This window comes from Nestor notabilis, unplaced genomic scaffold (genome assembly GCF_000696875.1).
Source record: "Nestor notabilis isolate BGI_N333 unplaced genomic scaffold, ASM69687v1 scaffold8163, whole genome shotgun sequence".
Classification (NCBI taxonomy): domain Eukaryota; kingdom Metazoa; phylum Chordata; class Aves; order Psittaciformes; family Psittacidae; genus Nestor; species Nestor notabilis.
Window position 1 is genome coordinate 5,199 of NW_009922347.1, and position 21,736 is coordinate 26,934.

Here is a 21,736-nt window from a genome sequence, read left to right on the forward strand (position 1 = left end):
ACAGTGACAGAACTGATGAGAATTCAGAGTATCTGCACTGACTTGTACGGGCATAGGTGAGCCTGGATTTCTGTGGAGGGGTTTCTTGTCCACTTTAGCTATAGAGGGGTCTGTAGCTGTAGAGAAAGACTATGTAGCTAATGTTCCTTGCTTATGACTGAGGAGTCTGATTGCCCATTGCTCATCCCTGCAGAGTTTCTATACTGATCATTTTATTTAGTATTTCCAGTGTCTTCTTTTTACATGTTATACATGAGAAAACCTGGTCATTCTCTTGTGGAATTTGGAGAGGGCTTTTAAAAGAGTTGAACAATATTCAGTCCTTGCTTATGTCCTAGATTCGTTTTACAAGCCTGCAGTAATCAAGTCTGGTTTTTTTCTCCAAGAGTCAAAGCTTGCTTTTTTGTCATTCTTATCTCAGCCACTTAAATTATGTGGGTCACAGTTCTTCCTTTTATCCTATAACAAATGGGAACAGTTGGACATTGTAATCTTCCCTCCACACTTTTTGTGCGAAATTTTCATTATAGACAATACGTATTTCCCATAGGTGCAACCTGCCATATCTTGTAAACATGGTTTAAAGAACCATAGGTAGGAAACAGCCTCCTAAAGGCAAGTATTCATTAGAATATTCTGAGAAATGTTCTAATAAACAATGTGTGCAAGACAATGTTTTGATGACTCTTATAGTAATCTGGCACTAGAAAGAAATTAGATGCTCCGGCTGTTAGCCTTGATGGATTCCTTTAAAAATATACTCCAATTTATAGCACAATGACTAAATCCCTCATATATAGTTGGGTGTAATTTATAGCATAATGTACTGAAATATAGCCACCCTAAAAAAAAAGCTGTATGAATCACATAGAAAAGAGACAGCCATTTGCCAGGAATAAAGAAAGAAAACCACGTCAATAAAGAGACAAGGCTTTCTCTTTCAACCTTTCGCTACTTTAGGGTCTAATCTTGCCCCTGTGACGTGCGCTGCAGAAGTCTAGTTCAACAATGGGAAATCAGAATCTTGAAAACTGACATTGTTAATCAGGACTGACACCACTGAAAATAATGGCATTGTGTGGGGCTGATGCAGTGATCAGTCTAAAGCCAGCAGGAAATTTGTGTAGCTATAGCATGCCAGCTCCTTTGGAGAAAGAGTCACCTTTGAGGTTGCTCTGGTCTGTGCAAGAGCAAGTTCTTTCCTTTCCAGTGAAACACACCCATTATTTCCCTTCTTGACTGCAGAATAACATAGGATCTGCCTTTTACTCCTCAGGACAGCACTTTAGGGTGGGAATGGCCACTTACTACAAAGAGGAAGAGAGTCACAGTCAGCTGTGGTGGCATACTCAAAACATGGGACTCAGTGGCTGGTTCAATGGGATGAATACTGCCATGTCCCTGTCCTTCTGGCATAGCAGCAAAAGAGTATTCCTTGCTTCTCTCTGTTGAAAGGGCTCCTGAATGAACATCCTTTCTGTTTCCTGTTACCCTGATGAATAGACAAATACAACTTCAAACATGCTACAGTGACACTGGTATGTTGGACTGTTGCCAGTCTCACCTTTTCCCTCCATTTCAAATTTTGTCATAAAACACAAGCATAAAGTAGACCAAAATGCACCTACATCCCACCTTTGACATGAGAAGAAATCTCACCAGAGAGAGGGAATTAAGGTTTGGGCATCTGAGAATTCTTCCTAGTTGCATTCTTTCTGTCCTATCTTTTTTTCCTCTTTGACTACTTTCTTTTGGTGGTTGGTCAGCTTTCCAACTGGGAAAGTGTATTTTAATTTGCTTTGTATAGGCTTGCTGCATTGCAAAAAGTATGGCTACAAACACTCAGTGCCTTGAATAAAAGCCTGAGCTGCTGGTTACAACATCAGCCATCACACTTGTCATAACAACCAATTCTGATTTTACAGTAATTAATACTCAACGTGGTAAATAAAGAACCTTTCCATTGACCCTAATAGGAGGAGCTAGATCTAGTCCCAAATATCCTGGGGTTTGTTAATCTGAGTTTTTATTTTCTGCAGTGCTACAACAGTGATATTTATTAAAACAGCAAAAATAATTGCTGCTGTTATTGTGTGAGGCTAAATATAGTTGCATCTCTAACATGCTGGCATGGTGCCATTAATATACAAGACAGCAGAAGAGTGGTGATACATAAAGCTGAAATTACAATTAGAAAGATGTACCCTGATTTCTGAATATGATGCCTGTGACTTATTTACAATCTACCAGCCTATCTGCAAGACAGAGTTGTTGATTTTATAATCCCTATTTATAAGATGCTCCTTTTTATGTTTAATGTAAACCACAGTGGGAGTATTGTTGGTGACAGAATAGGATGGTTGGCTTCTTTTCTACCATGGTGAAATCTTTCCTATGAAAAGAGAGTAAAGATGACAATGTCAGAACCATTGTGAAACAGAAGGAAAGGGTGGATGGTCAAAGAGGCAATACTCACTGTTTTAATTGATGAGTTTTCCTGTAACGCTTGTCAGCCTAATACCCAAACAATTCTCATGCAACAATAACTTTCTGCCCTGCTACTAGTGACACCTGGGAAAATGTTCTTATTTCAGTTCCACAGAGGAGTAACCTGAGGAGGGTTTGGATGACACTGGTAATACATCAGGCAGCAGGAAATGGGATCAAGATTCAATGCGAGTTCAGTGTCTGAATCCCACCCAAGCTTGCATGGTTTGTTTTGGCTAATGAAAATTGTGAATGACTGGCCCTTTAGCTGAAATTATAAAGGACCAGAACAGAATGGGAGGAAGAATGGACAGAACAGTAATCCAAGCAGGTCTACCACACGCTCTGTTGACCTTTAGCAAATTGCTTGGACTCTTGGTGCACCTGTCTCCAATGGGTTCCTTTGCACCTATCTACAAGGGTCTACTGAAGCAGTGAGTTGGAAATTGTGAGATTGTTCACAGAAGTATTTGGAAAAATCCAAGATATCTGCAGGGAAAAAGTCCCAAAGTTTTAAAAGCCCCTTTTATCTGGGTATGGACCTCTAACCTCTTTGTATTGTTTCAGTCCTTTAAACTGGCAGACAAACACTTTAGTAAGGTTGAGGATCTTGCCTCAAGTGCCTTGAGGGCACTCTAGGTTTGTCAGGAAGCAGGAAGAGAAAAGCTGCTATTTTGCTCCAGAGGAGCTCTTCCCCAACTCAGAGTAAAAGCAGCAGAAAATTTTTCATTAAGGTGGTGTTGGAGGAGGAGAAAAGATAATCTCTTTTCTTTTTAGAGGAAGAGTGTCTTTTGTTACCTGGTGGCAACAGGAGAGAGAGGAGAGTCACTGTCAAATGAAAACATAGATATTTCATAATCTCACAAAAAACATTAGAGACTCCTAACATTCAGCATGGCCATCCTGCTTTGGGAGCTCAAAGAGCTGCTCAGACATTAGCTAATAGCATTTGGCACAATCATCTCATCTTGCATGCAGGCAGACAAATTAGGTCCTGTGCTGGGCTGGTGTGAAGTTTTGATTTTGGCAGGATGGTTCAAGTACTCCAGCGGAGGACAAGCACCTTTGTTTCCATTTTTTAAGGTAAGGAAAACTCACAGCCTTATTATCTGCAGTTCCGTATAGTGGAAGGACCAAGCTGAAGGTTTTACCTTGTGTAACCACAGTTCAACCAGGAGCTCCCAAGGTGCTAAATTAAGGTTTCTGTTTGTTTGCCACAGGGTAACACAAGAGTACTGGCAATGAAACTTGACTCAGATCGTGGTGAAATGATCCCAAAAGAAAGCAGAATTGGGGTTTCTCAAAATCCGTGGAGGCCTGCAAGGAAGTTAAAAGAAATGGCAGAATACAGTGAACAGTGGAGTTGAAGTCTCACAGATCAGAGCTTATCCTGCTCATCTGCCAGAAGCACTGTCACTGATTTCACAGGGCACGAGATCAGTCCTACAGAGTTTTGGAGGGAAGTTTGCCACTGGAGGGAAAGAAAAGCACAGACACTACCTGTGCAAATGCTAGCTTATCAACACCACATATCAAATGAGAAAAGTGGAAGCACAACAAGGCTTTAAGAGCTTACTTTTCTCTGATGACTGTAAGTCAAAGGAATTTGTGTTCTTGGCTCTTTTCCTTGAAAAACATTTCTCTTTTGGTAATAAGGAGGGGACAAAACAAGGCCTTTAATAACATACTATACGAGTGGTCACTATACTCACCTAGATTGTAAGCTGGCATTGTTGCACTGAAGGATCAACAGCACTTCTCCCTATGGGTCCTCTGGAAGCTTGACAGGCAGGTAATCAGCTCATTAAGATCATCAGCTTAGAAGGTCTCTGGGTCACCAATTCCATCACCCACCAATTGGACCCACCACGAAACACACAGCTAAGCCCAGACACGTTCACGTAGGTCATGTATTTATCACTGTCTGTGAGTTCAGGGGTGTCATTCTGATGTCTTACCCACCAGAGTAATGGCAAACATATGCTAAGATAATCAGGGGAGAACATATCTTCTGGTGAAAACCTGGGAAATACATCTAAAGATGGCTGGGTTTGAAATACTGAATTTAATAATGCAAGAATTAATCCATAATCACAGAATAGCTACAGAATAAACTCAATGCAAAAATAAAACATCTGAATTGCATAAGGGAATGCAAAAAAATAATTGTCTTAAAGCTTACAACTACCCTGTGCTTGGGATACTTTTTATAAAGGAGTGATAAAATGAAAACAGAGACAATGCAGTTCAGACGTGGAAATCAGTATTTTCCAACTGAGTAGATGCTGGAGGAATATCTGAAGAAATGACCTGACCGGTGATTAGAAACTCAGTCTTCATCCTGCATGGTTAGATGAGATTGAAATTTGAGGGAGTGTCCAAGACATCATACAGGAAGGAGCAATAGTATTTAGCTTTTATTTTCTCTATTTGATTACAGCCAAGAGAGCACTGTAGAGGGACAAATTTCAGTTGTGCAAGAGTTGTCAGTGGGACTTCCTAAAGTTACCTCCCCTTCCCTGGTCTTCCTCGAGGCAGATCTCAATAGGCAGTAGTTTTCTGCTTGAAGACAGTTGTAGCTGGAAAACCATCTCATCTGACTGTTTGATTAGAAGGTGGAGGACTTCTAATCCGCTGAGGAATTAGAAGGTGAAGGAATTCTAGTACTATGGGGGGCTACTTTTGTCTGAAACCACTTGCTGAAATCCTCTTCTGGCATCTGCACGATACTCTCACGTACAAACTGAAACAGAAAAAGTTTTTTTTCCTGAGCTTTTGATATACATGTAAGAGAGAGATAGTATGTGGGAAAATGTGACTATTGTAACAACAGAATGTCATGGCTTCTGCAAACAACTCTTCGTATCACAAAATATTTTTAGTGTAACTTTCTGGAGAGATGGACATACTCTAAAATGAAACAAAAGGAAAACTCTACAATCTTCATTGCAATTCATATCCCAAATCTTTCCAAGTCTTTTGTTTTAGACTTCCAGCTGTGTTCTACATACCACTGCAGTACATACATTAAAGCAACTTGAAGTTAAATGATAACTTCATCTGGAATCCCTGTCAGTATCATCCAGGCCACATTCAGTGATGCTGCTCTTGCTCCTAAAATGTGAGTTTCCTTTATCTATTCCAGTCTGAAGGAGCACCAAGGTCCTCCTTCCTCTGTGGCTATTTTTGAAAGACGTTTAAATAAATAGACAGGAAATTCAGTTAGGCTCATGTGGTTTTCTCTCTTGCTATTACACTAATATTAGGGATCAAAATGCAAAAGGAACAGAATGGAAAGGGCAAAGAAATAGATCTAAAACCAGCCAGCAAGAGAGACCTGCCTATTGAACGTTAAGGCAAGGGTGCCTCCCTGGTTGTGCAAATCAGTGCACGAGGCAAAATAGTTATTTTTACAAAACATCAAGAAGATATAGACAGTGTGATCAAAGGCAAAGTACCTTTGCCTTTGTATGGCATGAGAACACACAATCTATATATGATGCACAATAATCTCCTGCCTCTCAGAGATTTCTGTTGGTCCTGTAGATGAGGGGAAATAACTGTGATGAGAACAAAAAACACAAGGTGGCATCATTGCCATTTTTTGTAAGCAAGTTACCTGGTTAGACTACATACTATAAACCTTCTAAATGTATTCTCTTCCCTTTCTTGTATCCTTTCTCTTCTACCATTTGCTTCTAGAGCTACAAAAATTGAGCCCAACTTAAAATCTTGAGAAGCAGATTTATTTTCTTTTTAATGTTTCTGAAGCAAAACAAAGATCTGCAGAGTTCCTGGATCAGTGACATAATATATTACTTGAATAGCTCATGGATGTAACTACTGGGAATGACAGGCCTTTTCAGAGCACAACAAGTTAATGTTTCTTGTCAAGTGTCCTAACAATTTATGACAGATGTCAGTTTTACTGCAGTGGTGAATAAAGCAACAATGACATAATGATACTGATTAATAATCCAATGCTTGTCATAACATCTTTCCTTTGAGCAGTTCAAAGTGCCTTGTAAGAGGTGAATAGTAGCATCTTCATTTAGTGAGATCCTAAATGATTTCATCTGGTAACTTTCTACTGCATGAATTTCACCCACAGGTACCTGCTGTCCCCACCCTGCTCACACAGATTGTTAAGAACTGGACTCGTCTCACCTCCACAGCTGCAGCAATTTCTGGAGAACACAACTCCCACACGCGTAGATCATCCAGAACCTTAAGAAAGGTGTCTGGATCAATTTTCAAGTCAGGATTCTTGCTGTGTTTTTCCAGTTTCTTTAAGATTTTCTGGATATAATGGTCATTCTTCACAAACTCTGGGAGTCTGGCAAGCAATACAGGAGCCCTTTAGCAGAAAGAACAGCAATAAAAGAGAAGCCATGGGAACAACCGCATATCTGATTAGGAACTCTGAGTTTTATCTTGCATTTCTGCCACTTCACCACCTCCATAACTTCCACAGGAAAAATGGCTCTTTGGGGAACGCAATACACAGTGTAATTCAGAGTGATCATTGAATGGTCTGGGTTGGATGAGACCTTTAATGTGAATAACGTGAAAGAGCTTTACTTTATTGGATTTCTACACCAATTCCCTTTGCAGGGCACCAAAATAGATGCTTTCTCATTGTCCATTTAAATTTTAGATGACAAAGTTGGGTATGAAAGGAAATAATAAAATCCTAACAAATGTTTCCATTTGCCCTCTTATCTTCTCTCTACTTATTTTGTTTAGTTTCTAGAGGTTTTCCAGTGCAGTCAGTTCCTGATCTGACACACTTTCTGATTCTTTTTACTACCCCTTTTCGCTGTGCTATCATCATTCTCCTTTCTCTGGGTGCTGACATAAATCTCTCTGATGTACGTGCACTGTAACATGCAGTCTTCACCATTTCACTCTGAATATAAAGATTCAGAAGGAGAATTACACATTACAATAAAAATAAAACTCTTGTGAAAACACTGCCTTTTCTTTTAATGTTCTGTGTAAATTCTGCAGTGCTGCTTTGACAGTCCTGGAGACTAATGTTCCAAGCCTTTCTAGAATGTGCATGGCTGGGGTGTGCTGTAGTTTTCACTGGAAAGGGCTGATTTGGCAGCACTTCAGAAGGAAGTGCTGCATCCCTCCAGTTTAGGATACATGTCACTGGGAAAGCAGGAGAGGGGTGAGGAATTTCTTCTTTAAACCAGTACAAAAAGGAAACACCCAGGCTCTCATCTTCAGTAGGGCCAGCTCTACACTCAGTAGTATGCTGCTGGTAGCTGTAGAGCCAGCTCCGTATTATCACTACCTGGATTACCCAGGCTACCACAACTATGTCACACACAGGCCTTTTATGACCCATCCATGCACTAAGATACTTTGAGAAAGGAAGCCATGCTCAATGCACTCTCATATCACACTGTTCATATTTTGTATTATTTTGGGGTTTTCTCACTTCATGAGAGAGACAACTAGACTGACAGCATAAACTAGTAAAGTGTTCCTATTTTCTTGGCAAGGCAGTGTTTGCAAGAGTGTGGAAAAGAAAGAACAGCCCTGTTGTAAATGAAGCAGGTGGTGTGGTGAAAGCAGTTTCTCTGGCATGACTTTGTGTCTCCACAAGGGGGTTGACCAGCCTTTTTAGAGATCTCACACTCCATACCCCTCATGGACAGCACGTTGCAGAACAGGCCTGGCGTGGAAAGCTGTCCTTGAGTAACTATGCTGGCACAGTCAAAGCAAGACAGCCTCCTCACGATTCTCATGTGAAGGAACATCAGACTTACAGTACTCTTCTTGTATAGGGAGAACAGTAAAAAGCCATATTAGTATAGTCTCCTTTATGCTCATGGAGTTTTGTCCAAATTATGGCTTCCAGGGGCACCATAAGTATAAAAACAAAACCACATCCACTCCAGTTTCAAGACTTATATACATGCCAGATTTTAAATTTTGGGGACAGCTAGAGCATAGATGTTTGACAATTAAAATCAGCATTCTGCTAGATAGGCCAGGCCTACGTTTATTCATTAATGCATGACTGATGTCTGCTTGACATGTCCTGGGCCGCCTGCATTTTGGACCTGAGATGAGAAATGGACTGTTTCTCATTATCTCAAATGATGAAGGACAGAAAACTTACTAGCCTATGAGATCAAAAGAGGGCAGGCTGAAAAAAAACATTCAGTGCAGCTTGTGTATTCTGTAATCCCACATCCAAGGAGTTCTCATGGACAGGGCAGTAAAGTACATGCTGTGAGCTTGCTGAGGTATTCAGGTAGGCTGTTTCTAATGTGTGATCTGGAAGCTGATCACTGGATACAGCTCATATTGTTCCAAACATAAACACTAGTAATTTCAAACCTAGCATACTAGTAGTCTGCAGAATTGCTGTAACCGGGAAGCATTTAGGAGATTGTTTGTCCTTGTAAATGTTGCAGTATTATCCATGTGCAGTTCAAACACTGGCAGGGAAATGTTTTGCTTTTTATCATGGATGGACAGCTAGAGTCAGTCTCCTTTGCCATCAGCTTTAGTACTGTGAATGTTCAGTTCAGTAAGAAGTTGTGAATCTAACACATGTACATTTATACAGTATGTCTCATCTTTGGGGTACAGTGCATTTTACATACTTCCTGGTGGAGGAAGTCTTCTATAAAGCTGCACTGGGGATGGTATGTGAATGCAAGCACTGAGTGCCTTTTGCCCAGTATCACTGGAGAAGAACTCTTTGTTTTCCCCTCTCTTACCATTTCCAATTAACCTATTTGCTGAGCAGGCCAGGATCTGCTCCTGTATTTTTGCTGCTACCAGTTTGAAAAGTCTGCATTTCCAGCAACAGATTCAATGGTTTCTAGTGATACTTTGCTTTAGGGACGAAAAAAAGAAAAGGAAAAATGCTCTTCTATACTAAAGGCAGAACACTGGGACTCTGACCATCTCATCTGAACGAGGGTTGCCCCATCCCTGGCAGTGTTCAAGGCCAGGTTGGACACAGGGGCTTGGAGCAACCTGCTCTAGCAGAAGGTGTCGCTGCCTGTGGCAGGGGGTTGGAACTGGATGAGCTTTAAGCTCCCTTCCAACCCAAACCATTCTATGATTCTATGATTCCTTACCAGTTTAGTTCGTCTTCATCATGTTCTCTCTCAGCTCTCATGCTCAGCTGTCTTATTCTGTCCAATTCTTTTCTGAAGTTCTTTGATTGTTTCATAGCCTCGTATTTTCGATGACATCGCTCTTCCTGCTTCCTACAAAAAAACTCTTAAAAAGTTAAAGCTGTGTTGTAAACATTACCATGCTTCTACATAGTTAACTGGGAAGATATCAAAGGAGGGAGAAAACCATGAACATGAAGATCACATTGTATGTTCAGTCTGTGGACACTAATAACAATTTTGGCTTTTGCAGTGTTCTGTATACATTCATATTTCTACAAACATATTAGAAAGTGTTCATGGCTTATATCAGCTGTAGGCTGTAGGTGAGAAAAAAAACTTCAGAATCAAAACATTTAAACTGAAATTCAACTTTCTACAAGTATCCACTACTTAAAACCAAACTGAATACTGTACAGTGATTTAGGGTAAAATATTATTCAAAAAACAACAGAAGAGAGGTGGAACAGAGTGGAGTGGCTCTGGGGTCCCCAACACAAAAGGAACATGGACCTGCTTGAGTGAGCCTAGAGGAAGCCACAGAGCTGCTGCGAGGGCTGGAGCAGCTCTGCTCTGGAGCCAGGCTGAGAGAGCTGAGCTGGTTCAGCCTGGAGAAGAGAAGGCTCCTTAAGGGGAGACCTTAGAGCAGCTCCAGTGCCTAAAGGGGCTACAGGAAACCTGGAGAGGGGCTTTGGACAAGGGCCTGTAGGGCCAGGACAAGGGCAGTGGCTTTAACCTGCCAGAGGGGAGACTGAGATGAGCTCTTAGGCAGAAGCTCTTCCCTGTGAGGGTGCTGAGGTGCTGGCACAGGGTGCCCAGAGAAGCTGTGGCTGCCCCATTCCTGGCAGTGTTCAAGGCCAGGTTGGACACAGGGGCTTGGAGCAACCTGCTCTAGTGGAAGGTGTCCCTGCCCATGTGTCATGGTTTAAGCCCAGCTGGTAACTCAGAACCACGCAGCTGCTCACTCACTCCCCTCCTTTTTTCCCCCCACTCCTAGAGGGATGGGGAGGAGAACTGAAAGAATCCCACAGGTTGAGATAAGAACAGTCCCATGACTAAGGTATAATACAAAACCACTACTAGTAACACCAATAATAATAATGATAAGGGAAATAACAAGGGGAGAGGATACCACCCACCAACCAATACCCAGCCCGACCCGAGCAGCGATCTGGGCCTTCTGGGTAACTCCCCCCAGTTTCTATACTGGGCATGACGTGCTGTGGTCTGGAATACCCCTTTGGCCAGTTTGGGTCAGATGTCCTGCCTCTGCTTCCTCCTGGCTTCCCCTTCTCCCTGGCAGAGCATGAGACTGAAAAGTCCTTGCTCGGAGCAAGCATTACTGAGCAACAACTAAAAACACCGGTGTGTTATCAGTGATGTTCTCAGGCTAAAGTCTAAAACACAGTAGTGCACCAGCTGCTAAGAAGGAGAAAAGTAACTGCTACAGCTGAACCCAGGATATCGTGGCAGGGGGTTGGAACTGGATGAGCTTTAAGGTCCCTTCCAACCCAAACCATCCTGGGATTCTATGACATGACCTGAGCTAGAATTTTGACCCAGAGATTGGGCTCATGTATGATTTCTTCCAAAAAGTAACAAAGTAACAAAACCAAACATGTGCTTTTCTTTCCAATAAATTACTTATACTATATCCTGCCAAACCGAAGCTTCATTTCCAAAAGCTGACCAAACAGAATAGTCTTATCTGGCTGTATGTAGTATGGCAAAATAGCTGCAAGTAGTAAGTTTCCATCTGACTTGTCTTTCCATACTGTGGGATGCTGGATTGATTATACAGTCACAACAACTGCTCAGGGAAAAAAACAAGGACCCAACTCCAGATAAGGAATGCTCTGGGGACAAAAAAAAAAATAGATCTTAAGTACAAAATGGAATGCAAGAATGGAAAGAAGGAAGTGAGGGGGAGGAGTGTGCCTGTAACACTCTTCAGAATAGCAATGTAGGGAAGGATCTCGGGGCTGGTGTTCACTGAGACAAAAGAATTTGCACAAACATCACAGATGAACGTTTCTGGGTGAAAGGAAAAGGATGACAGGGTTTGGCTGGTCAACAAGGTAGAAATGTCACTGATCTGGGAAAAGGCCTTGCCAGAGGACGTTGTAACTGTTCCTATGAGAAGAGTCAAAGTAATGTTGAACAATACAGTGCTCCCTGAACTGAAAACACAAGACAGCCATACAGCTTGTATGTGGACTGAATTTATTATTGTCTTTGGTGTAAAGGACTGCAATGTCCAAAGTAATGTTTTTAGCAAAGCTATTTCCATAAATATCATTCAGAAATATCCCAAAACACTGCTGTAAATATTTCACCTGTAATATTTTTTTGTACACAGTCATAAAACTTTCTAACATCATCCCTATATTCTTATTTTAATGTCAATCCATATAAATGCATCTTTAAAAGGCCTGAAGACAAGTCCTAAATCTAGTCAGAAGCAAGGTATGTAGTGTTTTAAGAATATAGAAAAAACAGTTTCCTCCTACCTCTCAAGGCTCACTAGGATACCATGTAAACAGCAAGCTGCTTCTTCATGGACTGCTATGAACCTCTGCCTCATATAAGCAGACAAGTTAGATTTGCTTTTAACGAAAGAGTTGATCTGGCAGCTGCAACCAAAACAATCCAGAAAAATGGAATTAGCATTTTGTGGTAAGCATTTTGTGATAAGCACATGTGTTGCTTGAAACATGCAGTGATGTGAGCCCACCAATTTTGAGATATCCTTATTCTCAGTAAAAATCAAAATTTAACACAATTTATATGTTGGTTTTTTTTTTTAATTCAGGGAATTTATCAAATAATCTGATGAATTAAAAAATTGAAAATTAGATTAAATTTGGATTTTTACAGTCTTTCGTTCTAGTCACATCCTTCCAGGAAAGCGCCTTCGCATTGCACTGAAGTGTACCACATGTGCTGCAAGGTCTCACTGGCCTGCTCTGGCGTCTCGTAATAAAATTCTGTCTGACATTTGCATGCCAAATGCTTTCCACACAGAGCACTGAGTTTATAATATGCTTCAAAGCAGATTTGTACCCTTACCCCTCCTTTCTGGGTGACTGCTTCCCCGGTGTTTGACTCTTCTTGTGCATGTTTACACCGCAGTCCTGAACTATTGGCAAACTGTAAGACACAACAAGGTTTAAGGTGGTGTACAGTATACCTGCTCCAGAATGAAAAACTTCACAGGTGCTGAGGAAACATTCTTAATATTACAGACTTGCTGGAGCTATCCAGGTACAAAGTTAGGGCTCTCCACCTCAAACCAAGGGGAAAAAAATGCTTCAGCAAAGTCTAATTGTAAGAATGGCTTGCTAAGTTGATGTTACAGCTGTGGAAACCACCACAGGATTGAGTCATGAGGCAACACATCTAAAGTAAACTTAGCTGGAAATGTAATAGAGACACTACTGAAAAATGCAAGGGTTGAAACAGAAACAATTTACTGGAGGAAGATAGAACATCACTTTTTCTATAAAGCTGTTGGAGCAGAAGATTTCTTCAGTATACAAAGGCAAGATTCATGTGGTACTTTCCAGAAAGTACACACTGCTTGCACAGCAGTAAAATGGGCCAAAACATGTGAATGTCATCTGAACGCACTGAACGCTGAATTCAGTTGTTCAGGGGCAAAAAAGAAAGAAAGGAAGAACAGGATAAACTCTGTCCTGATGAGTTGCTTCTAGTCATTCAGAAACCCATTAGGTAACGTACCGTTGTGGTCCAGTCTTCTTAACCATAGCTTTTTCTTTACAGACATCTTTTGAGACCTCTCCATGTGCTATCTGGATTGATTTCTGTAGGGCTGATAAGAAACCAAAACATGCCAGCTCAATAGTGCATTCCTCTCCTCCTTGCAGAGAGGATGCCACATATGCTGGCCTGAATGAGATATCCTAAAGAAATCTGCTATTCATTATTTCTAAAAATTAAAGTTTCTTCAAAGAAAAGCAGCTTTTAGAAGAAGTTTTAAGATAGGTACCCAAATATGAGTGCTCCCAATTCATTAGTCACTTGAAAACATAAGCTGTGGAAAAAAAAAATCAAGTAGAAGATATTAAATATTTTTTAAACTAGATGCTTATAAAAACAGTGCATCAGAATACCAGGTGGATTTGAACAAACTATGCAGACAGTCTATTTTCAGTTTCTGTACTGTGCTGTTAGCATTCTAGTGGCATAACTATGAATTCTTCTGACTTTTTAAGTCTGCTGTATCACTTCTTTTAAGTGTCACATGGAATTTAATCCATTTAACATCAACAGGTATTTAATTACTTCTCTGTGCCTTCTTAACATCATCCACTAAAACTTTGTCATGTCCCCAAGTAGCCCTTCATTGGTTATAGTTTCTGGATTATCCACTTTTGAGCAGATCTCTCTCACTAATAACACTCTACTCTTTCTGCTTTCCACTGTAAAGTGAATGCTTATGTTCTCCTCTCCCTTGAATACCTGAAAAGCCAATTTAACTCACTGGTTTCCTTCAAATTGACATCTTTGTTTTCTTTCCCACTGCTGTTTCATTAATGTTTTGATGCCAAACCTCTGGAGAGGCAGAGATGGCCATCTTCTCTGTGTTATTCCCTCCAATCACACATGCTGTAAAACAGCTGCCACACTTGTCATTAAAAATCCCAGTGTTAGCTGTCAAATTCTAAGTCGTCCTCTGAGGTGTTCAATACGTCCTACATGGTCATAAGTGACATTTTACTGAGCACTCAACACCTTGAAGTTGTAATTCCTAAATTCCTACATTTTTGTGAAGCAGCACATATAGTATAATGGAAAATGACTGCTGAATGTTGACTCTGTTAAATAGCAGCACAAAATTTCTGCTTGTTAAAAGCACAGATTTAAACATTACACTGTGAATTTATAAGTGTAAGACATGGATGGAAGAAATTGCTGGGCACCAGCTAATGGGCTAAAAATGTAAAGGATCATGTTTATAATGAAGATCCTCTATGAGCTGTGGCCAGGTGAGTTTCAAGAGAGCCAAGGTCCCAGTCAGACACTTCTAAGTTCTAGCACTGACTAGTACTAATGATGGCTCCACTGTGATCCTTACTAGTCTGCAAGTGTAAGCCTGTAAGAATGCAGATGCACCACTGGACCTTTTGGAGCTCTAGACCTGAGGAGCAGTTTGAACACAAAGGCTGATCTTTACAAGGTCTGGAACATCAATATGGGCAGGGAGCTTCTGTTCAAACTGAGCTAAGGCTGCACACAAACCTCACCTGCTCTTGGCAAGCAGGGTCAGAATCCTTCTTAGAAGAACCCAGTCCTTTCTATTTATGGTAACCATTTGGGCAGATTGAGCAGTTGGATATTTGAAACCAATATAATCTGCAAATAATACTGGTGTTTCGGGGGAAGAGGGCTATGCAAAGCAGTGGCTGCATTTGATGTTTTCTCCAAGATCAGTTGTCTAAAGCCAATCTTGAAAGCAGTCCTGTTGGCAGATTTTGGATACAGATGACAGGAAGCAAACCAGGGCTAGTACCACAAAGATACAGCTCTTTTTTTTGGCTGATCATCAGAAACAGAGGGCGCAACACCTCTCTGCCCTTCATTTTGTAGCATTAGAACCTGTTCCAATTCTCCATCTGGTTAAGCTGGGAAAACAAATACTCAAGGTTGTCCATATTCATAATATTGTTTAAATATTAACCTCCATGGCTGTGACCTAGCCAGACATCAATTAGAAAAGAGAAAAAAGCTTACGTAGTAATTTCACTTCACCTTGATTTCTACGCCTTAATCATCTGTGAAATGGGATACTAAAATTTACCTGTTTTGCAGGAATCTAACAGTGATAAATCATTTGAAAAGCCATTGATCAAAACCAAATAAACCCCCCAAATTCAGGTATGTTTTATAAAGAAGATCCTCTACATTAATATTTACATATCCTTTCTAAAAAGTATGTTTTTAAGTAAGAATTCAAAGTTAAACTGCTGACCAGAAAGCTTTGAGGGTACCATCCTGTTAGTGTTTAATATCTCAGATACAGGTCTCATATTTTACACTTCTCAGTGTGAAGAATATACATCATTTGAACTGATCTGCATATACAAATTCTTCATTGCACAGTAACCAGGAAGAATTAGGCTCACATTTAGATCATATAGTCTCTATCTGCACAAAAGGAGAGGTTTTTTTAAATGTGGTGAAGGAAACAAGCTTAGAACACTGATCTGCTTTGTAACACCTTTGACTGATTAGGTGGAGACTGAATGATAAATGAGACTACCTCAGCAGTGACCTGTTGTTGTACCACAGTGACTGAAGCTTCCACATTTACCTCTGTCAACATGATGGAACATTTAAACTTTTGGCCTAGTACAGGTCCTCACTCAGCCAACAGCACTGGAAAATCAAATTTGTATAAGTAGACAGCAGCAGTGCTCAAACAGCAGCATCTAAATTACAGTTCAACAAAAAGCTTTATATCAGGTTATGAATTCCTGCCTTAAAAGAAATCTTGCTGTAAAAGTCACACTCAGCTGTATTTACTGACCAGATTACTACTACAGAATCTCTTTCCCGCTTCTGAAATAGATATATATGTGTACATGTGGGTTAGGGTTGTGTATGCTCTCAAAACGATGTCTGTATGAGTTACATGAAAGTTTGTGAATTTGGGGTGTAAGGCTACAGGGCATCTGTACTTGTAATCCATTTCTGATCTGTCCACAAAGCATCCTATAATCAATATCCTGGATTAAACATGATTCTAGCAGCTTCAGAATTCATTACAGACTCCAACCTCTGCCTGGTGGAAACTGACTTCTACCATTTTTTAGAGCTAGAAACATAATCCTTGAGATGACCAGCCTGGCAACTCAGTCCCAGTAATCAGTCCCCTGAAATCACAAGCAATCACGTGATAGATGTTTTTCCAAAGGGTACACTGAACATCCTACCTGTGTATCATGCCTACCATAAGACACTTCTTTATGTCCCACAGCAAACGAAGGTCCCAGCTGTTACAGCTCTCAAGATTGTTTTCAAATCTCTTCTCACACAAAACCCAATTGTTCACATACATCTCTGAACAAACTGCTTGACATTATAGCTTTGAATTCTCCACTACTCCCATTCATGCCATCGAAGGCCATTCAACTGTGCTCAGTGCCACAGGCAGCACGGGCTGTAGAGGTAGTACACAGTATTAGTGCAAGCTTCCTGATATATCAGCTTCTGGTGCTCTGAACCTAAACGTCTTTCAGACCCAGAGAATGTCTATTCCCTTACATTTAAGAGCAATTAATTGTTTTTTCTTCTATTAATTTAAATTGCTTTTGGACCTGAATATACTTCCAGCAATATCTTGCAGCAACGAATTATTAAGTTTAATCATTTCATTGCATGAAGACACTTCCCATAGCCTTCAATTTTCTACCAGATAATTTAATTTGGTGTGCCATAAACCTGGTGTCAAGGGAACCTGGGAGTAGCCACTCTCCAATCACCTCTTCCATGTACTTCATGATGTTAGAGATCTGTCAAAACATTGTATTCAGTTGTTTCTTTTCTGCACCACAAAGCCCTAGCCTTAACTGGGTCTTCTATGGAAGCTATTCTGTATCTCTATCAGACCTCACCAATTTTTACCTATCAAACTTTTCCACTCCTCATACCAGCCTATCTGCACTGGAAAGACCAGAACTGAAGCAGCACATACAAAAACATTTGTATTTTTGCATAGCATGTTTTTTGCTTTGTCTTCCACTTCATTCTTAGGGTTCTTCTTGCCTTTTTGGTAGCTACTGAACCTTCTCAAACCTATCCCAAATGGCTCCAAGAGCTCCTTCCTGAGTGGTAATTTAGCAGAGCCTTATGTCAACCTAATAATAATAATATAACTATCAGTTAAAAGGTGATTTGCAGTACTAAATGCTAACATGTTTTTCTAGACCAGCTTTGTTTAGAAGGAAGGGAAAAGACTGAAGATTACCCAGCTTCATATTAAAATGCTAACAAAATGCAAAATAACAAGTAACAAAATAACAAATAAATAAAAATAAATAAAAAATAACAAAATGCAAAGCTAACAGATAAAATATAATCAGGTCTATCAATCGCAGGTAATCACTGATGGATGAGTAGGAGGAATACAGAGCAAGAAACCCCTACGTTAGACAGATACATATTCAGTGGATCAGTTGGTTATAGCAGAGAACAGCCTCACTGTTTTCACTGCCTGTTGGGTCTTATAGATGTGGATGACAGTTTGATCATACAGCTGCTGTAACTGAATATTAATTAAAACTCTTACTTAATACTCATACGGGATTATATTGTCTTTAAATCAATTTGCTGATGGGAAGGGCATAAAGAGACTCTTAACAAAGTTCCACATGCCTGAAGAGAAATACACTGGTACATATGTAGCAGTGTCTTTGACATAGGTTTTCCCCAGTAACACTGAAAGCAATTCCATTTGATACTTGCAGCCAAAAAAAAGTAACTTACAGGGTAAAAGAGGTTGTCGTTCTTTAGCTTGTGCTGACTCAGTCACATCATTAATCTTGATGTTGTCTTCAGAGCAATGTACAGTGGAAGGTTCACTGCCTTGAGGGGTTTGACCCTGGGGAGATGACTGACTGCTAAACTGAGAGATACCTGGAGTAACTTTGTTGTTTACTGTCCTGCTAAGTAGTCTGTATCCTGCTTTCCAGGTGTATTTCTGTAGATAGAAGAAAAAAAAATGATAGAAAGGAGGGGTTTTCTATAGTGATTTGGCAACAAAGGATCACATTTCTGTAACTAATTCCAATATTATAGCCTTCTGTTTTTCCTGTAACCTCACAGATTTTTCTCCAGTGACTTCAAATAAAATAGTGATTTCTTGGGTAGAACCTCCTTCATTTTGTTATCTTTCTTCAATCTCCTCTGCTACAGCATTAATGACAACAGATTAAGCTAATTTGTAAATGAGGAACGCTGAAGCTGTAGAGAGGGTTGGTAATACAGCAACCTTTTCCTGTACAGGGAGGAATAGGTCAAAGTGGTTTGATAAATGTTCAGGTCTCCTCCCAACAACCTCGCAAATGAATTTCCTGTGTCAGGAATGTAAAACCTAAGTCTGAAAGCAGACTGAATTCTGCAGGCTTGATAATCAGAACAATATGCATTATAAAGCAAGTGCCCCTGAAGGAACCCAGTATTTCCATTGAAAGTTTCACATCAGATATGAAAAGCAGTCTTCAAGTAACATTTGCATAAATGGCACAAAGGAAATTGTCATTAATTCAGGGAGGGGAAAAAAAAAGTCTCAAAAATGGAAATGCTGAAAGGCACTTGAAGACTGACACGTGCTTTGGTTTATTCGGCTCATGTTCATTTGAACTCAATCATATGGAAAAATCAAATAGCCTCATATTTAGAAACAACTCTGTTCCTTATGTGACTTGCTGACTTTCTCTCTCTGTTTGGTAACAGCAGGAAGAATATTTGCATAAAACCACAGTCTTGAGCTTCAAAAAGTTTCACAACTTTTGTTGCTTATTCCCCAATAGAAATTGTAATCTTCTATTGAATCATTTGAATTATGTCATGATGGTACGAGCTGCAGGTATTGACAAATAACAAGAGCAAATAGCCTGCATGCAACAATAGCTCATATTTCTAAGAGTGCCTCACCTGGGATTCTAAAAGTACTTGACAAAACTTGTTTAATTTAGCTTGTAGGAGGCAAAGGAACTAAAAGTTTAGGCAAACTGCTGCAGACCAAAATGGAAGATGTGCTTCAGAGCGAGAAACCCACTGGTTCATTATCGTTATGCTCCTAAACACCACTCACTTCCCCTTCATTTTCCACCAGTCACTTCAGCAGTTTCAAAAAGAAAAGTGTTTCTCCAGTTTCAGAAATATAGTGAAACAGTTACCAAGTGTTACAGATAGTTTTATACTACTTAATTTCCTCTCAGGTAGTAACTTTATTTTTCTTTTAAAAGGCTTTCATCTGAATTGCTTGTTTTCATCTTTCCTTGGCTTTGCTTTGGAAGTGGCAAGTGAATCCTGCTTTCTTTAAAGGCCTTAACATTTGGCATTTGTCTCCAAATTTAGCTTTAAATTCTGTTTAAAAAGGTAACCAAACAAATCGTGACTAGAACATGCTAGAATAAGGCTTCCAGGATACCAGTTTGAAATCCCCATTTGACTGAAAAAGATGTATTTGTGTGAAACAAGAACTGTTACATGACTCTGGGTCATTAAAAAGAGGGCAAATGCAAACAAGAGGCTAGTTATGTTTTAGCTGAATAACTAATTCTTCCCACATCAGTACTTATCACTAGGAACAAGCCACACTTTGAATCTATATACTGCTTTTCCTAATGCCTAGTATCAAATTATTATTCTTTAAAACCTAGTGAGAGAAATCCTCTGTGGTCACAAGATCCAGAGCATAAAATGTGGAATCATGGAGTTTAATTAAGCAACAAAACAAATGCTTGAAAAGTTGGATTAGGTCCCATGGAAGACATTAACAATGAAGTTACCTTTTTCTTTGTAATAAAGCGCTCCCACATGTATGTTGCTAACTTTAACTCTTCCTCTTCTTTTACTCTTTTTTTACAACCACCACAATCCCTGGGTGAAAACAATTTTATTAGTTTTCCATTTTAAAAGCCTTGCTTTTATTATAAGTTCATTTTATTATAAGAAATGCAACAAATGCAGAGTGAATGGTGGCTGACTGCTACCATGATGTATATGTTTGCTTATAAGACATGGAAAGAAAATGCAAGGTGTATAAGCCATAAGTAAGTCAATAGTCACAGTTAAGAACCACCTCAAGAAAGCACAGGTTTTCTACAAACTCTTATATGCCTGTACCGGGCCAGGTGATGCTCTCAACTTCCTCTATGCAAGTACTCAAGAATTTTATCCAGTATAGCAGGATTTCATGAATAGAAAGGAGAGCAAGTTAATGCAAGTTTGGTCTCTCCTGCTTTTGTCTAAATGAAGACCTATACTGTTCCAAAAGTTTAAGTGTTCCATCATGTTGACAGAGGTAAACGTGGAAGCTGCAGTCCTTGCAGCTGTGATATAACAAGGTCACTCCTGTGGTAGTCTCATTTATCATTTGGTCCCCACCTAATCAAAGGTATTACAAAGCACATGAGCATTCTAAGCTTGCTCCCTTCACCACATTTAAACCTCCTCCTCTTTTTGTGCAAATAGAGACTATTTGATCTAAATGTACTAAATGTAAGTGTAATTCCTCATGGTTACTTTGTAATGAGAATGTGTGTATGCAGGTCAGTTCAAATAATATTGAAGAAGAGGAGTGGTGGTTAGAGACAGCAACATGGAGCAGAGGAAGTACACAACAAGAGATTGCACTCTTTAGAGCCTGGAATCCAGAGCTTTATGTGTTTATGTGTTTATACTCGGTTCTCAGCCTGTATCTGTGAGACTTGCTGACAAACTGGGCTTTTTTTCATCCAAGTCTATTTGTTGGTCCTCATATGTAAAGCGGTGAAAAATCCATCCAAAATACATACCGGACTGATTCTCCCCTCCAATTTATCAGGCTAAATCTATATAATGTTACTCTTCCACCTCTGTTATATGTAGACACGGTTTGTCTTGACTGAGAATATACACAGAAAACAGAACAGCTTTGGAGAGCTCTGCCCTGCAACTCAGAGCTCAGTGTTTTACCATATGCTCACGAATAAGTTAAATACACGTTATGTCAACATGAGTAGAAATGTTGGGAACTTAAATTAATATTTACTTTTGACAGTATGAAATTTCACAAGCAATGCACCTTTTACAAGTACCCATCACTACCATACATAATTGACAGAATAAAAGCAGCTACTAAATAGCCCTTAATAGCTGCCTTTGTTCTGTAATTATAATGCATATGGAATTCCTGTTTTCACTGGGTAAAGGCTGAGGGAATAGACATACATCTATTACTGCATGTATTTAATTTGCGTAGTTATTAACCAAAAGAGAAAAAGGAAAAAAACGAACCCCACAACTATATTTGTTGTTATGTACTGGGATAGCTCAGTATTTTCTCTTAGTTGTGCTGCTTGCATTAACAG

The 21,736-nt window shown here is 39.8% G+C and overlaps 1 protein-coding gene across 1 annotated transcript in view; it reads right to left on the minus strand.

Moving 5' to 3' along the window:
* Nucleotides 1–5,167: 5,167 nt before the first annotated feature.
* Nucleotides 5,168–21,736, minus strand: part of CCDC60 (coiled-coil domain containing 60) — a gene marked incomplete at both ends in the record, with an annotated part of 36,314 nt that continues 19,745 nt past the window's right edge. The window contains 7 exons of the mRNA XM_010011572.1: nt 5,168–5,230; nt 6,655–6,844; nt 9,597–9,728; nt 12,146–12,268; nt 13,377–13,467; nt 18,144–18,357; nt 20,174–20,264. Coding sequence (XP_010009874.1) covers nt 5,168–5,230; nt 6,655–6,844; nt 9,597–9,728; nt 12,146–12,268; nt 13,377–13,467; nt 18,144–18,357; nt 20,174–20,264 — 904 coding nt within the window. The remainder of the gene's footprint in view (nt 5,231–6,654; nt 6,845–9,596; nt 9,729–12,145; nt 12,269–13,376; nt 13,468–18,143; nt 18,358–20,173; nt 20,265–21,736) is intronic.